Raw genomic sequence first — 19,835 nt, forward strand, 5'->3', positions numbered from 1 at the left:
GATGATTAAAAAAACGAGGGGAATTCGTTTTTGAAAATAGAAAATCACCCAAAATTACAACGAGGAGCAATATAGGCAAAAAAAGTGCAAAATGACACCAAAATGTTGACAAGTAGGAACAAAATGATCACAGAGATACTAAAAGACAGCCAAGAAGAGCAGCGCTAATTGTAAGCATGTTAGGGGGCTAAACCAGGAGACCTGAGGCAGAGATGAGCTGCAGACCGACCATGTGTGTATTCACCAACATTAACAATGCCAAACCATAACACATAATAAAGCGATGCAGCCCAGTGGTGGGACATGTTTCCAGCAGCCTCTGATGTCAGTGCACTGCTGCTAACCCTCGACCATAACCTCATCTGGGGTTACCTGCTAAAGAAATGTACGTGAGACACAATCTTGTCACCAGAATACTCAGGATATAATTTGGCCCTCCTACCTACGGATGCACATCAGGTAAATATTAAAGTAATATTTCCCACCTAGGCAGACATTAACCAGCACTCACTGAAGGACTGCCAACAAGAAGAACCTGAAGACAAATAACCAATAAAAACCAGACTTCTTCTACGACTGTCATCTTTTACACAAATGTCATGATTACTCATGTATGTTAATCTGGCCAAGCAATGAAAAAGACCTTCATTACACATTAAAAGGTAATAAATAACCATAAAGAAGCCGCACGAGCGCTGGAAAACAACAGGGACAAATTATGTAAAGTCAAACTATGTAAAATCATCCAATAGTCCACTTCACATGCACTGTCAGAACCGTTGGGTTTACGTGCAGCTTGGATAGAGTGTCAGGGGGCAGGACACATGGAAACCTTTGCTGTGAATGAAGGAGAAAATTACCCACACTGTTGTCTGTGCTGCAAGACATCACAGTTTCTGTTGGAGACCTGGTAGGACTTGTCAGATTATGATATTATTTTATGCCATGTTAGACCCCTAATTAAAGATTGTGAATTATTATGTAGTTTCAGTTTGCATTATGCTCCTGAACTAGAAGAAGGTGATAATTATTACATTTGGTAAACTGATTTGCATTACATTAGACTGTTGATTTATTGTGAATGAATGATATTGTTTTATGATGCATTATACTGCTGATTTATAAGAAATACTGTTCACAGAAAGTCATCGTCTCATTTGTCTGATTAGAAGAGAACAGAGCATACTGCCCCATTTCATCAGGAGCAGATAAACAGGGAGCCAAGGTCGTAGCTTAGGCGCTGTGTGACAAAGAATGTTTAGGCTCTGATGATTAGGTGGGGGCCACTAGAGGCTATAAGAGTTTGATCAAGGCTCCACCATTTTGAGATCTGATGCTGTCTGTGTATGGTGTCCATCTCCCACGCGTGTGTTCATTAAATCATCGTTTGACTTGACCCGGCCGGACCAGTGTTGTTATTTTGGTTTTCCTCCTGTATCCATTCCCAATATTTGAATCCGTAACAGTTTTGGGGGCTCGTCCTGTGGTATTGGGATGGAAGTTTTGGAGGCTTGGACGGTCCGAGGTGGTCAGACGGGCAGACATTATCCGGCAATCGAACTGAGTGGACAGGCGCCTTTAAAAAAGAGGTAGGCACAGGCCTGTTGATTTGATCCGAAGTGTGCTGAATTGGACGATGAAATTAAATGTCTATTCAGTAAAAGTTGCCGGTGAGTGTCTGTTTTGATTTTGAGGAAAAAATCTCATGAGTGTTGAAATTTGAAGTAAGGTTACAAGTAAAAATACTGAGTTAGAGTCTCAGGTAAAGGTAAAAATACTGAGTTAGAGTCTCAAGTAAAGGTAAAAATACTGAGTTAGAGTCTCAGGTAAAGGTAAAAATACTGAGTTAGAGTCTCAAGTAAAGGTAATAATACTGAGTTAGAGTCTCAAGTAAAGGTAAAAATACTGAGTTAGAGTCTCAAGTAAAGGTAATAATACTGAGTTAGAGTCTCAGGTAGTTGGATAGGGAATTGGTTATTTTGGGAGTTAGAGTCTCCATTGGTCTAAGGATTGCATCTGTGTTGGTCATTTTGCGAGTTAGAGTCTCCAATGTCAATAACGTTGCATCTGCCTCAGTCATGCTCTTGTTTTTTGGGTGTTGTCTGTTGTTTAAAAGTATTATAAATTTTGTTAGAACGGTGGTTGGAGTCCACTAAGAGGCGCATAGCCCGGAGGTTATGCTCCCTCCTGGCCGCGGACGCGCGACCTTGACCTGTCGGCGAACAGGGTTAGTTCAGTTGGCTTGACTGTGGGGTACAGGGCATCCTGGAACAAGCTAGGAGTTAGAGTCTCCTTATCTGCGCTTTTTTGGGCACTGTAAATTGACTTAGGGATTTTAGAGATGAGGCCAGATACAGTTAAAGTCTGATACTGGTTAATTGATTACAAAAAAGTTGGACTTTCTTCGGTTGGACCCGTTATCTTAAATTTGTCAAAATTGTGTAGGCGCTAAAACTTTCAGGCCTGAGAGTGATTGTAAATATAAGACGTCTTTGTAATATAATATAGAGTTGAGTGTGAAACGAGGCTGTGTGTGACGACAGCGCGCTGCGAGCTATTTTTAGATAGTGTGTGAACATGCAAATGAGGTGGCTGATGTGAAGGCCACAGAGGACTTCCTGTTTAGCGTGTTATTGAGTTTTATAAGTATAATTTGCAAATAATGATACATGCCTGTAATTAAAACGCTGATTTTGCTGATTATAATATTACAAATAAAGTTTTGAATGACTACGGTGAATGTTTAATGTTTGGCTGAGTTTTGATATGGGAGAGACGGCTTCGCAGCTGCTGGGGGTAAGTGACCGGAAACTTGCATGCCCATAAAAGGCAACTGCCTGACTGTGTGAACTATGCACCAAGAGAGAGAGTAAAATCTAGGCAGATGAAGCGAATGGATATTTTCAGAAAAGAAAGAGTAAGTGAATGTTTTCAGAAAAGAAAGAGTAAGTGAATGTTTTCAGAAAAGAAAGAGTAAGTGAATGTTTTCAGAAAAATAGTAAATGAATGTTTTAGTCTCTTAATACAGGTGGATTTCTCTCAACCTGGAGACCTGAATACAGCAGCAAAAGGATAGATTAACAAAATTGGGACGACACACATGCCAAGCTCTGGCTCAAAATTTTACAGCTTGACCTCTCACTTTGTCCCCACCCGAAAAAGAAGCTTAAAGGACATCTTCTCCTCCAGTTATCGGCTACCATCACTGGAAATTTTCAGGCAAGTTTTTCACTGAATTGTTTTTGGCACCATGTGTCCCTGAATCTCACAAGCAAGCTCTAATTCCTGGCTGAAGACATGGAATGCTGTTATTTAAGGTGGGAAATCAAAATTTGGGAAACAAAATTAAAAACATACACAATTAGAGAAATGCCTTGTTTGAGAAAAAAGAAGAAAAAATATCCCACCCACAAACGCACATACACGCAATGAAGAAACAGCTTACATTCATGAACACGTGAAGATTTTCCAGCAAGTTTAAAGCAGCGAAACTTAACATACACCTGATGTTAAATGATAAAGTCTATCCACTACTAACAATTAAACTGTCTGGGTTGCAGGACAACAACTTGACTTCAAAGAGACAGACACTGGTAAATCACAAACCAGTGATGAAACAACAAATTTAGTGGTTAAAAGAGTCAAATTGTGACATGTTTTCCTCTGATTGATTAATATAAGTGATTACTAAATGAAATAAAATTCCTTTTTTGAATTATTAAACATGATCTTAAGAATTTTAACGTGTACCTGTGTTGTCCTGTCAACTTGGTGGGTTATGAGTTGATTATATAGTGAGAAAAAAAAAAAAAAGGGGGGGAGAAGGCTGACACAGGGCCTGGCCCCTCTCTGAATAACATAGCCAAAACAACATTATTTTCAAACAACATCATTTTCCTGTTCGTCTGTTTTTGTTTTGTTTTTGTTTTTTCTCTTTATGCTTAATACAGGCTGCTTTGTCGGCCCTGAAAGCCGAGGCTGACCTGGACTCCTGCTCTCCCCTCTATCATCTTTCCTCTCCTCTCTACCATCTTTGATGTGACCCCGACCAAATGCTACAGCAGCTGGACCCACAACAACAGCATGAGAATGTCAACAGTGCTGCAGGAAAGAGATCTCATGCAGCGGAGACGGAGAACGTTAAATCCAAGGCCCGTTTCACTACACGGGGGAGATTTCCAGACAGCTTCAGCTGACAGAGCTGTGACGAGACGCCTATTAAGCCCGGATGAAAAGTGAGGCCGAGCAAAAGAATGCTGACCTTAACAACTCTGCATTAAAACTGTGCAGGACAGTGACGGACCAACACGGAGGATCGGGCAGCAAAAAGGGCGTGCCAGAGACACGAGGAGTAACTGAGGTCAGGAGGCACCTCAGATTGGACAAAAGCAGCAGAAGAACATAAGCTGAAGGCACAAGTGTCGGGGCTCAGCCAGGAGCTGACCTCTGAGAAGAGCCGAACAGCAGAGCTGCAGAAGGCCGTGGAGCAAAGCAAGGAAAACATCAAAAACTTCAATCTGACGTGTACGGAAAAGACTCTGAGGTTTCTGCCCTCAGTGAGAGCTCAAGGCATCAGAGCAGAAACTGAGCATGGCTCAGGAGGAGCTGGCTGCTAATCGAACCCATCAGTCAGGCTTAGAGTCCCAGATACAGGACTGGAAATCAGCCCGGAGCTTGCTGGAGCAGGAGGTTGTCAAACCTGACGAGAAGCTCCAACACCAGGAGCAAACCCTGAAAGACCTACAGAAGCAAAAAGGGTCAAGTTAAGGAGGAGCTGGACAAGGAGAAGATGCAGGACACTGGAGAAAAGGACTGCCTCAATTGGGGCCAGAACCAGTATGGAGAGAACTTTGGGCAGCAGCACCAATGGACCCAAACGGACTGAAAAGGGGGAGGGCAGGACCCCAGAGCGCGCTTCAGGCCATGGTTTACCCAGAACACCAGAACAGGAAAGTGATGAACACAAACACACACACACAAACACACACATCTACATACACTGACTCAGAATCAAGAGAAACACACATATGAACACATATGCACTTGTTGATTGACTGAGAAATGACACACACGCACGCACACAAATCAAAATGCTGATTCAATTCACTGAGAAGTGATCCACACACACACACATACACATGTTTGTGCAATGAAGAGTGATACACACACGCTGATGCAATGAAGAATGCTTTACTAACAAATGCTATGCTGATACACAAAATGCTGCACACAAACGTCCAAATACAGAATTTGTTACAACAACGAGAAGCCATTGATTGTAAATTGGTTAAATGCATTTCATGTCACCCAGAGGGCATTTGTGCAGATTTAGGGGACAGGGTCTAGAGCAGTTTGGTTATGAAAACAATGTCTGTGAGTGATGTCTGTTTATGGCTCAAGGCCTCAACTGAATTGTTTACTGTGCTTCACACAGCCTGATAAGGAGCAGTGGTACAGAGTGAAAATGATGAATTAACGGTGTGAGCCTTACTTCGGAGCACCACATTTTTGTGATTGAGATTTAATTGAAGGAGGAACACACTGAAAAATAAATAAATAAATAAATAAAAATAAAAATAATAACAATAATAAAATATAAAATAAAAAGAAGAAAAGGGGGCCAGCCCTTGGATTTACGTAAGCATCCCACATGTATTTAACACAATTGCCTCAGGCTTTAAAGATCTGTACAAAATTCAACAGGAAATCATAGCTTCCCTGTATTTCCTACATTGTTGGCATGCTGGTGAGTGCTGTTGCTCCACAGTAAGAAGGTCCTGGGTGCAAGTCCACAGTCTGGCTAGTTTGCAGTGGTTTCTCTCTGGGTATTCTGGTTTCCTGCCACAGTGAAAAGTCATGAAGCTATTAGAGCTAGGTTAATTGATGATTCTAAATTATCCGTGAATGTAAGTGTAAATGGTTGTTTGTTTCTAGGTGATAGACTGGTGACCGGTTCGGGGTGCACCCTGCCTCGTAACCTATCACTTTAGAGTTATTTCCCAGCCCTCGTGCAATTAGGATAAAGATAGGAGGATGGTAGTTGTTGTAGACCCATTCAATTTTTATGGTAATCAGAATTTAGACTTTGTTGAACCGTAGGCAATATGAAGACAACATGTAGTATTTAAGGGACCAAGTAGAATTTGGATAAAAGTTATTGAATAGTGTTGAAAAAATGACAGAATTGTGAAGGATTAAAATATTCCAGGAGCTCAACTTACTCCATCTGAACATGTCTTAATCGTGTAATATGAACTCAAAATGCACAGGTTTACTGAATATGAAAAGGTTGTGTTGATTTAACTCAGTTGTTTAAGTTTCTACCAAAGCAAAACATTTGTGTGCAACTAGTGTCCACTATTGACTGAAATAAGTCCAACATGTTTTTGTCAGTGCAAAAAAGAAGTTACGGTACCTGTATGCCTACACAATATTGTCCCGGGAGGGAGAAAAACTTTCTGGTGAAGTTTTGGTTGATTTTGGGTTTTGCTTAACACTAGGTTGATTTTATCAGTGAGGTTTGGATTGTTTTCTTTCTCTAAGAGAGAGAAAGATGGTTTTATGTTTGGACATGTTTCCAACGGGCCCCAGTATTGGTTATTATATGAGTATTTCATTGGTTACGTTTGTTTTTGCTTTTGTTACAGTGCACTGAAATAAGAACATCTGAGAGGAGTGATCCACCGGTGGTGATATTTTGGTATTTTGTGAGTTCCTGATTTAACAAATCAGCTCTTTAATCCAGGCCTGAGAGATTGAACTTTAAAGCGCTATAAAACATGATTACTAGAAACAGTCGCAAAGTATTTTTCTCCATAATTATAATGGGCTCTGGAGAAATTCACTTATATGGGACATTGATCACATGAGAAGTCCTGAGGCTAAAAGGATTGCAGCGAGTCAATCCAGTTCAAAAAAAAAAACAAGGAACTGTTTTCCTTTAAAATGATGACGTCATCTTGCTGGTGATGGAGGCTTGATTAGGTTGCGCGTGAGACTCCATTATCAGCAATATCTGGTATGAATGTGTGTGAATGTATGCATGTGACTGGACTGTGATGGACTGACGACTAAATGTTTAAACTGACTTGACACTGAGACAAAAACGGTACCGACTTTAGGATTAGTACATGTCTACAAACAATTCACCCAGCTTGTAAAAGAAGGGTGGATGTTTTGTCTCGCTTTGTTTTGTTTTTGCAGGAGTAGGAGGACAGAGACTAGGGGGGGGGAGGCTGTAGCTTCACATGAGTGTGAACTGCAGACTTAACCCTTTGGTTGCTAATTTTGAGCTACTGATGTTTCCATCAAGAAAATTGTGTTTTATTAGCTGTGTTTCGATTAATGCAGCACATTATATTGTTGGGAATGTTAAATGCTAAAGTGAAGAGAAGCTTTGATTTCACTCATGACTGAACATGTTATTATTATTAGCCATTATTAACCACTGTAAAAAGTCAATCAATTTTGATAGAAAAAGCAAGAAAAAACTCTATTGATACCTACACAGCAAATCCAGCATGTCTAAATTAACACTGTCAGATTTGATTTCAACACTTTTAAAGTGTCTATATGGGTCCATACCAGAGAGTGTTAATTTGACTCTTTTTGGAGAGTTGGTACGTTAACTCTGATTTAGTGTTAAACACCAAATCTCTCTGGAGTTGATAATTTGGCACTTGGTGTTAAGAGTTTATAGATTAACTGTCAAAGAGTATTTTAGTTTAGCTACGTAGGAGTTATCTTCTAATTAATTCTAAAAAGCGGGAATTTTACTGTTCTGAACTTCTAGAAATTTATTTTGGAAATAAACATTTACTAAAAAGACGCAATGGTTTTTGAAAAACATTTATTCTGAATTGTGCACCACAATTTCAAAACATTTTCTGAAAGATGTAACAGTGTACATGTTCTCACTTTCATTAGAATTTCGTTTATCAAAAGGTCTGACATAGGTGAGCTGGTAAATGCAAATAACAGCATTCTCATCACTTATTTCAATAAATACAAAATACAATATGCATGTCCTTAATTCATTACTTTGTGGAACTTCAACGCACTTCTGCTCTCCCCCATATTCCATCTTCACAAGGATATCCTATGTGGAGATTGAATAAAAATTAGTTGACACTAATTAATGGCACAAATCAATTGCAGCACAGTTAAAAAAAAAAAAAAAAAAAGGAATCCTTTTTGAGCCATTACTTGTGTAAAGTATTTTCCCAAAAGACAAGGACACAGACAACAGGTAATACTGAACTAAATGTAAAACCTGAACCTTTTTCATTTTTACCTAAAACCGTGTGCACAAAACTCTGGAGGGATCTAAATGCTAACGTAGAACTCAGTCGGGACTTGGGACATCTGCTACTGCTGTTTGCTCGTTTTTATGGGAGATCGTTTTCAGGCTTCAAGTAGCACCATTATATCAACATTTCACATTCTAGACATTGTTTTAAGTGTATTTGACCAAGAAATTTGACTGAAAATTCACATGCAAGCTTTTTTTCAAGGCTGTGGTATTTGCCCGCAAACAATACCTTTCAGCTAGCTAAAACAGAATATTATGCTATCAGCGAGCAACATGGCTAATGCCTTTCACACAGCTTTGTCTCAACTCCAAAGAGCCACAGAAGTAAAAGCTAATAACAATAAGTGAAACAATCTTTGAAAACATGACTTACCAAGCATGGCAAACAACTCAAATATGTAGAGCAAAATGTTTTGAAACGGCTTCACTTCAGCTTCGATTGGAGCCGTGCTGGGGGCGGAGTCTGTGAATTTACTCTATTGGTGTCATAGCCCCTGTAGGAGTTCAGAGTTAAGAGGTCAAGAGTTAATGTTTCCATTGTAACACCTCCAGATTTGAAATAGAAACACTCATTTTTAACACTCGATTTTAACTAGTATTATTTTACACCTCAGAGTTACATTAAAAGAATGTGACTCTACTTAGAGTAAAATTAACTCTAAGACTACTAACACCAAAACATTTAACACTTTTGAATTTGCTGTGTATGAATAACAGGGGAATGATAGACTTGTCACATTCAAAATAGAGATATGTAATGACAAACCTTGGTCCACGTCATTTAGGTTCTCCATTGAAATAGTCAATAATTTAGAAAAGTAAGATAGAACCGACAGGGGCATGTGGTGCTGCACAAGAACAAGAGCAAAATAAAGAAAAATTATTGTGTTTAGCTTTGATAAATTAAAATTAAAATGTACCATTACACTCAGAGGATCAATATGAAATTCAATATATGCTAATTTTGTATGAAGTACATGACTGATAACTGTTCTGTCCTGAGCTTTTGTTTTTACAGCACCCACTTGACCACACCAACAGTTTCTCGCCACCAAAAGCGGGAACTTGCAAAGAATAGGGAGGAATATCATCAGAAGTGGGAAAGGTAAGCCCCGATGGGGGTGATAATGTAACACACCCAAAGAAAGATTTTAGGTCTGACCAACCGTCTCAGTCGTGGGCAAAACGATGACAGTCAATAAAATTCTAAAAGATAATTTAGTGACTAAAAATATCAAGAGATAAAAGATAAAACAGTCCAGTGTCCCATTTATGAATCAAATAAAAACACACAGTCCCAAGGCCAGAGCCAGCTATGCCACACGGCCAGTTGCACTCCACATTTTGCCTTTAACAGGGGTAGAAGTTGTCCTTGGAGACCCACTACCCTGCAAGCATATAGCCAGTGATCACTCCAGCCTCTGAAACTCTGCTGCCTTTAGGCTGTGGCATATAATAGGCCCTGGCCTGCACAGAGAGACAAAATGACACCTTCAGTATAAAATTCATAGCGCAAAACCCATTCATCCCAAACATATCAGATTATCACATTACATACATGCACAGAGAGACAAAACAACACAGCAGTGTTTGTAGTGTGGGCTATAAGTAGACCAGTGTATCAGTGCAATCAAGTACACCTGCCTCTAATTAGTCCAACCCCATTCCAGCCATTGGCTCACCAAAAAGGTGACACACACACAAAAAACCACTCCCAACCCAGTGCAACTTCACACAATAATATGGAGCTGAATTAACACAGGCACACTAGTCTACCATGTTACAATAACACCATTAATTTCACGTATGGTCAAATTCTTAAAACTTGACCCCAAACATGAAAAATTCTTCAAACATTTAGAGACAGAGTGGAGTTTTAGATAAACATAATGCAACAAATCACATAAGGATGGAGCGTTGGAATTAATAAGATGGGGAAATAACACGCAGGAAAAATGTTGATCATGTTGAATATGTTTATTCCAGTGTGCAGGGATTGGCTAATCTGACCAGGAAATGTTATAAATGGATTGTCGGAACAATCAGCGTTAAAATCACCTTTGACAGTCCAGACTAAGATGGCGTTGGACATCTTCAGGGCGGAAAAGGGTTGGTGTGACCAAAGTGTGGTTTGGCTTGTTGTATGTATATTTCATAATGATACAGCTCTGGATGGACCAGTTACCAGGGCATGGAAGGAGGACAGACTCATTAAATGAGGAGAAGGAATTTTCTGGGATTGGAGATCCTGTGGGTGAGTGGTTGACTAAAAGCATGCATAAAATAAAAGCTGTCGTTTGTTATTGATTGGTAATAGATTGATAATTGGCCACATTCACAGTTGTATTGACTTGTAGTGGACGTAGTCTACTTCATGTTTAAGCACTCTAATTAACAGATTGAAAATAGTGACATTAAAGAAAGAATATGCAGCACCACCCTGTCAAATGCCAGTGCCGGTGGGGCTCAGTGATGAATCAGGTGAGCTGGATTCATGGCTGAATCAAAACATAGAGGCCCCTGCTGTGGTCAGTAAGGGATAAAAAGGGTGTGTTTTACTGTTATTTTAGCATCAGCATTATTGTTACATAAGAATCATATAACAAGCATTGCATTGAACATTTATTGAAGCTATTGACGTATTAATATTTGTATCACAGTGATTGTTATAACCCCATGTTAATCTTCTATTTACAGGTGTCAAAAGTAGTCAACAAGTTTATGTTGAAGTGAAGTTCATAATAATACAGGTTTTGTTTGTAGACGATTGTGAAGACGCAGGCTCTGGGCGGAGCCAGGTGTTGAACAGATCTAATATGACAATTAAATTGATTTCATTCCCTAACACAGAATAACAAGACTGGAGCAACGACACTGGATAGGAGAAAGTCTGATACTTTCTAAGATATGAGGTCACTAACCTGTTCTTTTAATTTTCTAGCTTCATTGAATGGACACATGTTAGAATTAGAAATGGATAATTTGTTTTTTATGTCTTTTATTAGAATGAGTGGTTTTAATCATTTTTATATATATCTTGCAAATGTGCTTATAATGAGTTGGCACTCGGTCTTTTGAAGGTCATAAGCTTCGTTCGGCGATAGTCCGGACTGATAAAGTGTAGGAAATGCCTTGAGTGCAGCGGGCTAAATGCAAACACGCTTACACACACATACACTAAATTAGGATAAGTCCTTGGGACATTCTGAATATTTTAAACAAATTCTGAATCACCAAAAGATCAGTAGACAGCAACATTAGATTGTTAGAGTTAGGAAGAGAGGTGTTTTGGTTTTCTGTCTCTTACAGAGAAAGGAACAGACACCAGACGAGGTCACAGATATACGAGGATCCTTGGCAGCAGAGACAGTTACGGTGACTGCGGAAACATCAACGGGGTTCAAGTGTCATGGCATTTTGGGCTCCAGTTAGTCACCTAAAAAGGATGGATCAAATAAACACAGCAATAACCACGAAGGGGTTGACGGAAATCCAGGAACACCACACCAACGACGTTCGAGAGGCTGTTGGTCATAAGGAGAACACCTTTCTGTTCCTTTTCCTGGGGAACACAGCTGTGATCCCAGAATACACAGATCATTGTTTGAAATCGGGGCAGAATAATCCCCTGATCTGTGCAACGACTGAAGGGTTGTCTAACCCCTGAGGTTGAAGGAAACAAGAGCAGAGAATCACCCGACTGGAAGACACTGGTGCCTACAGCAATAAAATAAAGGTTAAAAGCTCCTCGGACAGAGGTTCTAGTCCGAGTACGTTTGGAGGGTATAAGGTAGCACCGAAATAAAGCTGTGGGAGAACTGGGGAGTGATGGGAGTATCATCTGTACCTACTGTTGTTGTTGTAATAAAAGTTTTTCTTGCATCTGAACTGCGTAAACACAGAGGTCATCTCACATATGGTTCACCCAACAGGGGGACAAAAGGCCTGAGGAGTAAGGAGAAATGAACCCGGCAACACTGGATTGCAGGGTGTAAGTGAGCTCTTTATGTCTAAAGAGCTCAACAGGGGGAATTGTCAGATTATGATATTATTTTATGCCATGTTAGACCCCTAATTAAAGATTGTGAATTATTATGTAGTTTCAGTTTGCATTATGCTCCTGAACTAGAAGAAGGTGATAATTATTACATTTGGTAAACTGATTTGCATTACATTAGACTGTTGATTTATTGTGAATGAATGATATTGTTTTATGATGCATTATACTGCTGATTTATAAGAAATACTGTTCACAGAAAGTCATCGTCTCATTTGTCTGATTAGAAGAGAACAGAGCATACTGCCCCATTTCATCAGGAGCAGATAAACAGGGAGCCAAGGTCGTAGCTTAGGCGCTGTGTGACAAAGAATGTTTAGGCTCTGATGATTAGGTGGGGGCCACTAGAGGCTATAAGAGTTTGATCAAGGCTCCACCATTTTGAGATCTGATGCTGTCTGTGTATGGTGTCCATCTCCCACGCGTGTGTTCATTAAATCATCGTTTGACTTGACCCGGCCGGACCAGTGTTGTTATTTTGGTTTTCCTCCTGTATCCATTCCCAATATTTGAATCCGTAACAGACTCCGCTAAGGCCAACAGTATCAGACTTTTTCTTCAATTCAGTGTTATTTATACAGCAACAGTCACCTCAAGGTGCTTTATATTGTAAGCTAGACCCTACAATAATACATACAGAGAAAACCCCAACAAGCACTTTGGCGACAGTGGGAAGGAAAAACTCCCTTTTAACAGGAAGAAACCTCCGGCAGAACCAGGCTCAGGGAGGGGCGGGGCCATCTGCTGTGATTGGTTGGAGAGAGAAGGAAGACAGGATAAAGACATGCTGTGGAAGAGAGACAGAGATTAATAACAGATATGATTCAATGCAGAGAGGTCTGTTAACACATAGTGAGTGAAGAAGAAACACCCAGTGCATCATGGGAATCCCCGGCAGCCTACGTCTATTGCAGCATAACTAAGGGAGGATTCAGGGTCACCTGGTCCAGCCCTAACTATATGCTTTAGCAAAAAGGAAAGTTTGAAGCCTGATCTTGAAAGTAGAGATCACAATAGCTAATAGAAGTCAGCCTGTAGAGCTCTGCGTCTCTCCATGGCCTCCCCAGATCATCACCGACCCACCATCAAACCAGTCATTCTGAATGATATTACAGGCATATGTTGTTCTCCACAGCTTCTGCAGACCCTTCTATGTCTGCCACATTGTCTGGTCAGAGACATTCATGCCAGTGCCTGCTGGAGGTAATTTTGTAGGACTGGGAGTGCTGGTTCTGTTTCTCCTTGCACAGGGAAGCAGGAAGGTCCTGCTGATGAGGTAAGGACCTTTGGCTACGTTCACACTGCAGGTCTTAATGCTCAATTCCAATTTTTGATCAAATCCGATTTTTTTGTCTGCTCGTTCACGACAAATAAAAAGTGACAACAAACGCACTCTAGTGTGAACGCTCAAAGCGCCCGCATGTGCAAAAGAAGGCATCACACACAACGCGCTCTGTTTAGACCCAGAGCAACAGTATTGTTTGACTGACGGACGTTACATTTGGCCTAATAATGATCCTGATTGCTGTTTTAGAGGAGCGCTGCTTCAAAGGATAGTTGCAGATTTCTGTCAGAATCTGCAGATTATACAGTACAAATAAAATGTTCACGTTTCTCCAACGTTGTCTTCCAAACAGTTTCACTAACATCTACACTGGATGGCCAGGAAGCGTTCACGATGTCTTCTCCGGCGCAGATAATTGGCGTTTTGTCTCGCGTCAGTGACGTAAAAGACGGATTTAATGCGACGTGACCATCAAACAGCAGTCGCTTTCTAAAACATCAGATATGTATCGGATTCAGCACCACATACGAAAGTGACCCAGATCAGATTTGAAAATATCGGATTTGTGCTGTTAACACTGTCACACCATGATCAGATAGATGGGTCGCAGAGGGTCAAAGAAGTCGGATTTGATGCGCTTTCGCCTGCAGTGTGAACGCAGCCTTAGACTGCCCTGTTCAGCTCTCCTGGAGTAACTGGCTCCTGGATTTTCTCCTATGCTCTTGACTGTGGTGAGAGACAAGCCTTGTGTCAGCGGCACATATTGATGCGCCATCCAGGCAGTCGGACTATTTTTGCAACCTCTGGAGGCTCCAAGTATCACCTAATGCAGCCAGTAGTAGCACTGACCATAACCAAATGGATAACTAGTGAAAAACAGTCAGAAAAGATGAGAAGGGAAAAACTGTCGATGGCCCCCCACCCTCCCGCTATAAAAACACTCCTGTTTTGGAGGTTGTCCCTGTCCTGTAGTAGTTTTTCAAAGAGAAAAGGTCATTTCTCTTTGACAGCTGGTTTTATTTACAGAAAACCCGGAATAGTGCGTCCTCTGGATATATCGTTACACTGCATTATTCCAAACCAGATATCTGCATTTCCTCGCTTTTTAGGTTCCCTGCGCCACCCCGACGTATAATTCATGGAAACGCCCCTGCCTTCATGTCACGTAGCGGTCAAGAGTTGTGCTATCCAGGCGAGCAGATGAGTGTGCACATGCGTGCGTGTTCGTGCACATGCGTGCGTGTTCGTGCACATGCGTGCATGTTCGTGCACATGCGTGCGTGTTCGTGCGAGTGAGAGCGGAAGGCGTAGCTACTTCAAAGGGGGGGTCGAAGTGGGGCACAAGGAGAGGAGCGAGGAGGGTCCGGAGGTGACGAGGAGGGAGGGGACGTGTTGTAGGTCCCTGACATGAATGGACTATGTTCGCTAAAGGAATCGTAACTCTCCCGGTTTCAATTCTCCTGCTTCATCTCCCGGTTTTCCCGCTAACGGACAGCTGGCCCGTTGAGGTAAATAACTCGGGTTGTTCACTTCATTCCGATCACTTCTGTTCAGACGTTATGACGGGGGTCTTGGTAATTCACGGTTTTATCTCCAGTTTTCGTATCAAGTTCGTAACTGATGCCATGCTCGGTTTATTAGAAACATGGCAATGCGGTCTCTGACTGAAAGTCCCCGAACAGGCGGAGGGACGAAGTCTCACCCAGTCCGGGGAAGTCACTGCTCCCCTCGACGTATCCGGACTGTAAAGAGCCATAAAACCGCTCAGCACTGCTCACGTTAGACGGCAAACAGACGCAGTGAAGTGGCTTAAATGTTGCTGATGATCACAGCAGATATAACACCAGCTGTTGAAGCTCTGCCGCAGTAACCGGTATCATATAGGTTCAAACATGCCCTGTGTGATGTGAGCTTTATGTTTGAAGCCAAAAAGCGTCTTTTGTCTGTGGGCTGTTCTTCCCCCCATTCAGCTTTGCTGCTTGTTTATCAGTGTGGCTGAAAACATCCGCTTCTTGAACCTCTGTCTAATTCAAACAGATGGTTTGCTGCAAGAGTAGATCTCAAAATGTTATTTTTGTCTGAACTTTGTTCATTTACTAGGCTAACTACAGGTAACTAACGGAAACTTAGAGCATTTTACAGTATGCAGTAGCTTCTCAGTAACAGCTGTGGTCCATACAGAGCATTTATTTATAGTCAGATCCTCTGACTATAAATAAAAGATGGTCATAATAAGAAAATTACTCTTATTTACAAAAAGGGACATAATGCTCTGTGGACCCCAAGCTAGCGCTGGACCCACAAACTCAACAGGAAAATGTTTACCAAAGGTCATAGATCCAGAGGGCTGAGAGACATTTCCCCATAGACATCTACACAACCAGAGAGCGGTTTCTAAAGACAATGTGAGTTTAAGACACTCGTGTGTTGGCTTCACTCTTCATGCCTAGAAGCTGCATATCCCTCTTTGATACTGTCTGGGCCATCCCATCGTCTCATATTTATTAAGTTTTAAACTTAGTCAGCAAGTTGCATCCATAAACTGTATGGGTGCTAAGGAACACAATAATGGGATGCATGGGTTTCACTCAGTTAAACTACAGCATATATTTCTTGGATGAACCGTATCAGACAGCAATACATATCTGTAATATACAGTGGGTAAAGTTAGTATTGAACACATCACCAATTTTTATACTTATAAAAGTGCTATTGACATTAAATTTTCAATAGATGTCGTCAACAACGATGTTGATGTCCATAAATTATGTGCAATAATGAGAAACGACAGAGGGAACCAGTATCAAACATGTTTACTGAAAATGATTCAATACGTCGTACAAAAGCGTTTGTTGGCTTCAATACGCCTGCTGTATGCAGAAACTAGTCACAGTGACAGGTGTGATTTTACCCATGCTTCCACAGTCCAGAAGGTTCTGGGTCATTCTAGCAGCTTTGGTTTGTTTCTCTGAAACTAACCGAGTTTGTTGGCTGTGTTTGGCATCAGTGTCCCCTCGTTTCATCTTCATCATCCTGGCAGCAAGTTTTTATCAAGACTCTCAGGACGTTTTTCCACTCATCCTTTAATGATCTGAATCACAGTGCTGTATGCTGAAAACAGCCCCACGTCACGATGTTCCCACCTGTTGGTTTGGTGTTTTTGGTGATGTGCAGTGCCGTTCACCTCCAAACATGGGTGTATTCTGGCATCCAGAGGTCAGTTTTGGTCTCATGTGACCAGACTCTACTCTCCCAGTGTTTCCCAGGCTTGTCTAAATGTTGTTCAGCAAACTTTAAATGTACCTCATTATGTTTGTGCTTCATTATACTTGCTGGGTGGATTGAGAGTTTTTGGTCCCCAGATTGTGGAATGGGTTGTTCCTGTTAGATTGGCCCCAGCAGTTGCAGTTTTTAAATCATGTTTTACCTCCTAAGACCCAAACTCTTTCATGGCATGCATTTTTAATTTTTCTTTGCTATTTGGGTTGATTGGGACCTAAAGAATGTAAAAACAAAGAATTACCAATTTTTTTTTTTTACCTAATTTTTGTTTTTGAGAAAAATGAGAGCCACATATGAGGACATTTGTTTCGTAACAAATAATTAATTTGTAATTTGTCCTCGTAAGTGGATATCAGGCCCTTGTCGAGAAAAATTAAGTATTTTGGTCTAGATGTCCCAAAATGTGGACGCCAGGTCATAGGAGGTTAAAAAAAACCTTTGGATTTCAATGTGAGTACTACTGTTAGCGTCTAGATAGTTTTAGTCAGTTTTTTTCATCAATTTTAATCTTTTGTACCCTTTTTAAGACTTATGTTTATGTTTTGTACATTTTGTGTTTTTATTTTTCTGTTTTGTATTTTTTGTCTTCTTTATTTGATATGTGTTTTTGTATTTTATTGTCGCCGTCTTCTAACTGGAAAGCACTTTGGGTAACTAAATTCCTTTAAAGTGCTCTATTTTAAAGTCAGTCACCAGAAGTCGTTAATAACTTTACGTATCGGGCAATTAAGAACAAACTGAACAGGATCGTCAGAACTGCTGGAAAAATATCAATCAGCAACAAACTTCATTGGACAAACTCATCAGGCTGTTTAAGGAAGGTGCGGTTCATTGTTGCTGACCGTGAACACCCTCTTTACTCTGAGTTAATGCGCTCAGGACGATGATATAGGACGCCTGTCTAGAACAGGTTGTATAAGGCGTCATTGAGAATATATAGACTTGAATGATTGCCTATGTTGGATACTCTCCAACAACCATAAACTGCCATATTTGGTCCATCTGTGTAAAGCTTTCCTGATTATATCTCCCTCCACGTCACCTCCAACTCACGGGTTATCATCCAGTTCCAGGCTTCTTTACCCATTTAAAAAACTAAATCAAATTAATCTCCTTTTTCAAAACGTCCTTGTTTCCTGTCTTTCCAAATAGCAGCTGCTCACCTGTTAGGACACCTAAACTTTGCCCTGTGCAAAAATCCACAAGGCTGCGCTTTTAACCATCACTCCTTGACACAGTCACTCTGGACAGATCCGAAACTGAACGGCAAGTCTGGTAACTTCTGCTCACCAACTGGAGTGGAATCACTTTCTTTTATCATGTTCAGCTGTCCTGAGGATATTCAGCTCTACACACATGCTGCTCCTTCTGCCAGATTTGGGGATTATTATAAAATGTACCTAGTGTTCAGTGCAGGTTTTTTATGGAGCCATGAATGGTCAAAAAGATCCATTCCCATCCACTGAGACAACCTTGCCGCCGTAGACCAATTAACAATGGCCAAAGAAATTCCCCTTCGATCATGAAGCTGTCAGCCACCAGTTCTTACTCAGAACAGAACCGTTATAATTCCACCGCTGTCTCCCTGTCTCGTCATTCAGAGCCTCGGCCCTCATGCAGAGGCAGTCCCGATGCAAGTCCCTAGATTTTTGGCCACAACATTCGAGATCTAAACCCCAGCATTGCAGAGCTCATGAGCCTTTTCCAAGAAGTTATTATCAACAGCCTTGCTCCTGGACTGAAATCAATTTTTATTAATTTCACTACCACTTTAAACTTCTTTAACCTTTAAACTTCTCTTCCCCTCCATCGTCGACCTCATGCTGTCTACCTCTAACTTTGGATCTTTCTGTTATTTTCATGCTCCGTTACAGATATGGTCACTGCTACCTGGATTCATGCGCTGTTCAGAGTTTACCTCAACGACGACCAAATTCAGTTCAGATCTTTATCCCTGCATAAGTGACCTTCACCCAGTCTCCGAAGACTGCCTCGTCTTCTCTCTCAAACAAAGTAAAACCAGATCCTTGTTTCTCTCACACTTCAAGATCTCTTACTGTCCGGAATATCTCCTAGTGTAATATTACTAATAACAGTAATATTGGTAAAACCTTTCACCATATTTGGGCGTAATACTTTGTTAATCAGATCAACATGATCTTTGGTGGACATTATATTGTGAAGCTTTTGAGTTTTCATGTAAGGGTGTGGTTGTAGCAGCATGCCAAACTTGGACCTTTCACCATATGACACATATATATTAGGGGTAATATACACAAAATTCATGGTTTGGTTCGGTTTGATACTTTGGTGTCACGGTTCGATACAAAAAAATGTTCAGGCCTTTTTAATTTGTCATTTATTAAAATTATAAATATATATTTTAACTCAAAAGTACAGTTTTTAAATTTAAATGTTGCTGAAACAACAAAGTAATAAATAAATAAATCTGATGGAGAAATCACTCATCTTTGGAAAAGAGAGTTTATTACAGAGAAATGTCTCTTTCCAAAATAAAAGCTCTACTATACGCTTCTTCTGGGCTATATTCTCAGCAGCATATTAAACATATCAGGTCCCCATAAGGAGAATCATGTGCTAACGGCTGTCTAAATGACTCGGGTAAAGTTTGTAGCATGCGTGCTTGTTGTTTTTGTCTGCTTCCACTTGTCTTTGCACTAGGATGATGTCGGAGTAAATGTGCAGTCATATGTTGTGTTCCCACTAGTGCTGTCAGCGCTAATCTGAAATGAGGTTAACGCCACAACACGGCAAATCTCCGTTAACGAGCTACCGCGGATCGCCCCGTGCGTGGGGCTGGACGGCGTCAACACATTAACGAGCTAACTGCGCTAACACACTAGTTCCCACCAATGTAATTGAGCATTGCTGGCACATCC

General features: G+C 40.8%; 1 protein-coding gene across 1 annotated transcript in view; it reads left to right on the forward strand.

Annotated features, from left to right (window-relative positions):
• The first annotated feature begins 14,947 nt into the window (after positions 1-14,947).
• The window catches only part of si:ch211-267e7.3 (ADAMTS-like protein 2), a 32,061-nt gene continuing 27,173 nt past the window's right edge, over positions 14,948-19,835 (forward strand). Inside the window, exon 1 of the mRNA XM_087850541.1 lies at positions 14,948-15,161. Within this exon, the coding sequence (XP_087706667.1) occupies positions 15,072-15,161 (90 nt within the window). The 5' untranslated portion in view covers positions 14,948-15,071. The remainder of the gene's footprint in view (positions 15,162-19,835) is intronic.

Source organism: Neolamprologus brichardi, chromosome 14, assembly GCF_056152115.1.
Source record: "Neolamprologus brichardi isolate AB-2024 chromosome 14, ASM5615211v1, whole genome shotgun sequence".
In the NCBI taxonomy this organism is placed as follows: Eukaryota; Metazoa; Chordata; class Actinopteri; order Cichliformes; family Cichlidae; genus Neolamprologus; species Neolamprologus brichardi.